General features: G+C 52.6%; 1 protein-coding gene and 1 pseudogene across 1 annotated transcript in view; both read left to right on the top strand.

The window, feature by feature from the left end:
* LOC108802603 overlaps positions 1-687 on the top strand; it is a 13,089-nt pseudogene extending 12,402 nt beyond the window's left edge.
* A 1,199-nt stretch (positions 688-1,886) lies between these two features.
* Positions 1,887-2,698, top strand: part of LOC108802602 (mitochondrial ornithine transporter 1-like) — a 4,230-nt gene continuing 3,418 nt past the window's right edge. The window contains exon 1 of the mRNA XM_018574461.1: positions 1,887-1,957. Coding sequence (XP_018429963.1) covers positions 1,887-1,957 — 71 coding nt within the window. The remainder of the gene's footprint in view (positions 1,958-2,698) is intronic.

Here is a 2,698-nt window from a genome sequence, read left to right as displayed (position 1 = left end):
CCCCCCCCCCCATACTTGTACCTCTGTAGATGGGGCACATGTTAGACTAGGGTGCCCCCCCCCCATACTTGTACCTCTGTAGATGGTGCACATGTTAGACTAGGGTGCCCCCCCCCCCATACTTGTACCTCTGTAGATGGGGCACATGTTAGACTAGGGCCCCCCCCCCATACTTGTACCTCTGTAGATGGGGCACATGTTAGACTAGAGCCATGCGTGTCATTCCTCGTAGACCAATTGTAATGAGAACATTGATTGGTGAAGTGGACCGGTACCAGCAGAACTCCATCAAATAAATGAATAATTTCCCATTAAAAATTATTCACCTTCAATTCAGAGCTGCGCCATGCAGTACCACGTCTCCACCACAAGATGTCAGTCCTCAGTCTTTTAGGATGAGTGATGACCTCACAAGCCACTTCCTCTGAGCCCAGGCTGTCATGGAGTCCCCCCTGGCCCATCCCGGGCACTGTACACGGTAAGTCTAGGGGTAGAGGAATAAGCTGTAATACCTCATGCCCCGCTCTGGCAGGCTCCTTCAATCTGTGTGACCGATCCTCCGAAGACTCTACGGTGCTCCTGGCCGCGGTCACACACTCGCATTGCATTGTACATCATGACATCGGGGGGGACCGCCCACAACCCGGAGCGTCAGGGAGGAGAGCAGAGTGCCGGAGCGAAGGATAATGCAGCCTCTTCATTGGGTGAGAGACCATGGCATGGACCCCGGAGGAGGGGACAAAGAGAGACCACTGGACCCAAGTGAAGGGAAGGAATTTATAGATGTACATTCCATGGGGGGGTGATGGGCGGAGCCTATATGATGACAAGGACCTCTAATAAACGCTCACACGCAAGTCTGATTGGTCTAATTATAAACACAAAGCGCCCAGTGGGCATGCTGGCACTATGGGGCTGATTGATAAATGTTCCTGTGCTCCATAGTGCCGTGTGATCGGCAGCAGTGCTGTGTGATCGGCACCCCAGCACAGCACAGCACAGCACAGCACATTGGAGCAGATAACGGATCACTATATGCCACGGGTCGGTGTGAACGAGCTCTGGATTCCCCCAGCTGGAGACAATGATCGGCCATGATGATTATATCCCCAATGGATCAGTTTGGACTCATGTGATAGAACTTCCTGCTGAGCTGATGATGTCACTCCGGGATCAGACCAGAAATCTCTGACCACCATGCCGGGTACATGTATGGGAGGCCGCTGACCCGCCATCGCTCCCCCAGGTACGTTATAGCCATAGATTACATCAGCCAGGTAAGAGGCATTTCCAGCCCTGAGACTTCGCTGACCAATGAAAGGATTCGGCGTGGCCCCAGAACGGTGGGTTGGGAATCCAAGGACAGCCAGAGTTTCTAGAGACGACGTGCAGCCTGAGGATGGAGATGACAGGTTGGTCTCCATACAATCCACAGCAGAGGAAATGCAAAGTCTCCGGCTGTGTCGGTGACAGAAAATGTGGTGTGAGTGCCGGGGGCTTCCGGAGACCCCCGAGAGTGGATTGGAGTCCTCCTGATCTCCTCCTGTGTGTACCTGACTGACATCATATATCATGTATGTCGCACAGAGGGTCCACAATGTACACTGGGGGGTCCCCTACACACCGAACTCCTTTTTGTGTGTTGCAGCATTTAAACCTTGCGGTGAATCACAGGGAGGCCACAGCATTCCACCCCTGTGGTGAATCTTTGGACAGGACACAGAAGTAGGGTCCCTAACTCCTTCAGAGTCTCTATCTCTAGGGGCCCCTATGCCCCCCCCAGGTCAGATGCCGGGGGGCCCCCGATGGATCTGGCGGTGAGGACATAAATCTAATTGTATTCGGTGAATCGCCCGGAACTGATCTTGTTCTTATTTCAGGTCGTCATGTCACCTGATGCCCATCCCCCCGATGCCGGCACACAGGTCCTCATCAATGTGACGTCCGGAGCTATGGGTGAGTCCTATGTACTAAGACCTCAGGGGGAACCCGTCACTGTCCCTCAGATTGTTGGGGGTCAGCATATGGCCAGAAGGAGTACAAATGGTTCCTGTAGCCAGTAAAATGGTGTCCCGGGGAGCTATAACTGCCCCCTCACCTGTGCGCTATGGCTGCCCCCTCACCTGTGCGCCATGGCTGCCCCCTCACCTGTGCGCCATGGCTGCCCCCTCACCTGTGCGCCATGGCTGCCCCCTCACTGAGGTCACTGGGAGCAATGCATGGAATTATAAAACCTTCAAAACAGCAGAAACTTTATAAGGTCCGGACACAGAACATACAGTGACTGCAGTACTAAAATGTTACCACAAGATGTCGCCATGTGACATTCATAGAGGGGACAACAGCACGCTTTACACCGACACGGTCCACTGTTGTCACCCTCAGGAAACCCGCCCTAAGAAATGCCATCACTTGAGTCATCTAGACAGGAAGTGGCTGCAAAGAGACCTCAGGTGATCAGCAGCACAAATACAGGAACACAGGAGGTAAAAAAGAAAAACAAGGATTTAAAAAAAAAATGGAGATTGTTTGTTTCTGATACTCAGGGTGTGAGAGGTAACACATACGTGGGAGGGTCACATGACACATTACTCAGCATGATACAATATATCTGATGACAGGTCCTCTTTATAGATCCCCCCTCTATCTGATGACAGGTCCTCTTTATAGATCCCCCCTCCCTCTATCTGATGACAGG

Source organism: Nanorana parkeri, unplaced genomic scaffold, assembly GCF_000935625.1.
Source record: "Nanorana parkeri isolate BGI_ZX_2015 unplaced genomic scaffold, ASM93562v1 scaffold2977, whole genome shotgun sequence".
Classification (NCBI taxonomy): domain Eukaryota; kingdom Metazoa; phylum Chordata; class Amphibia; order Anura; family Dicroglossidae; genus Nanorana; species Nanorana parkeri.
The sequence above is the reverse complement of the archived record's forward strand: the minus strand, read 5'-3'. Positions and strand labels throughout refer to the sequence as shown.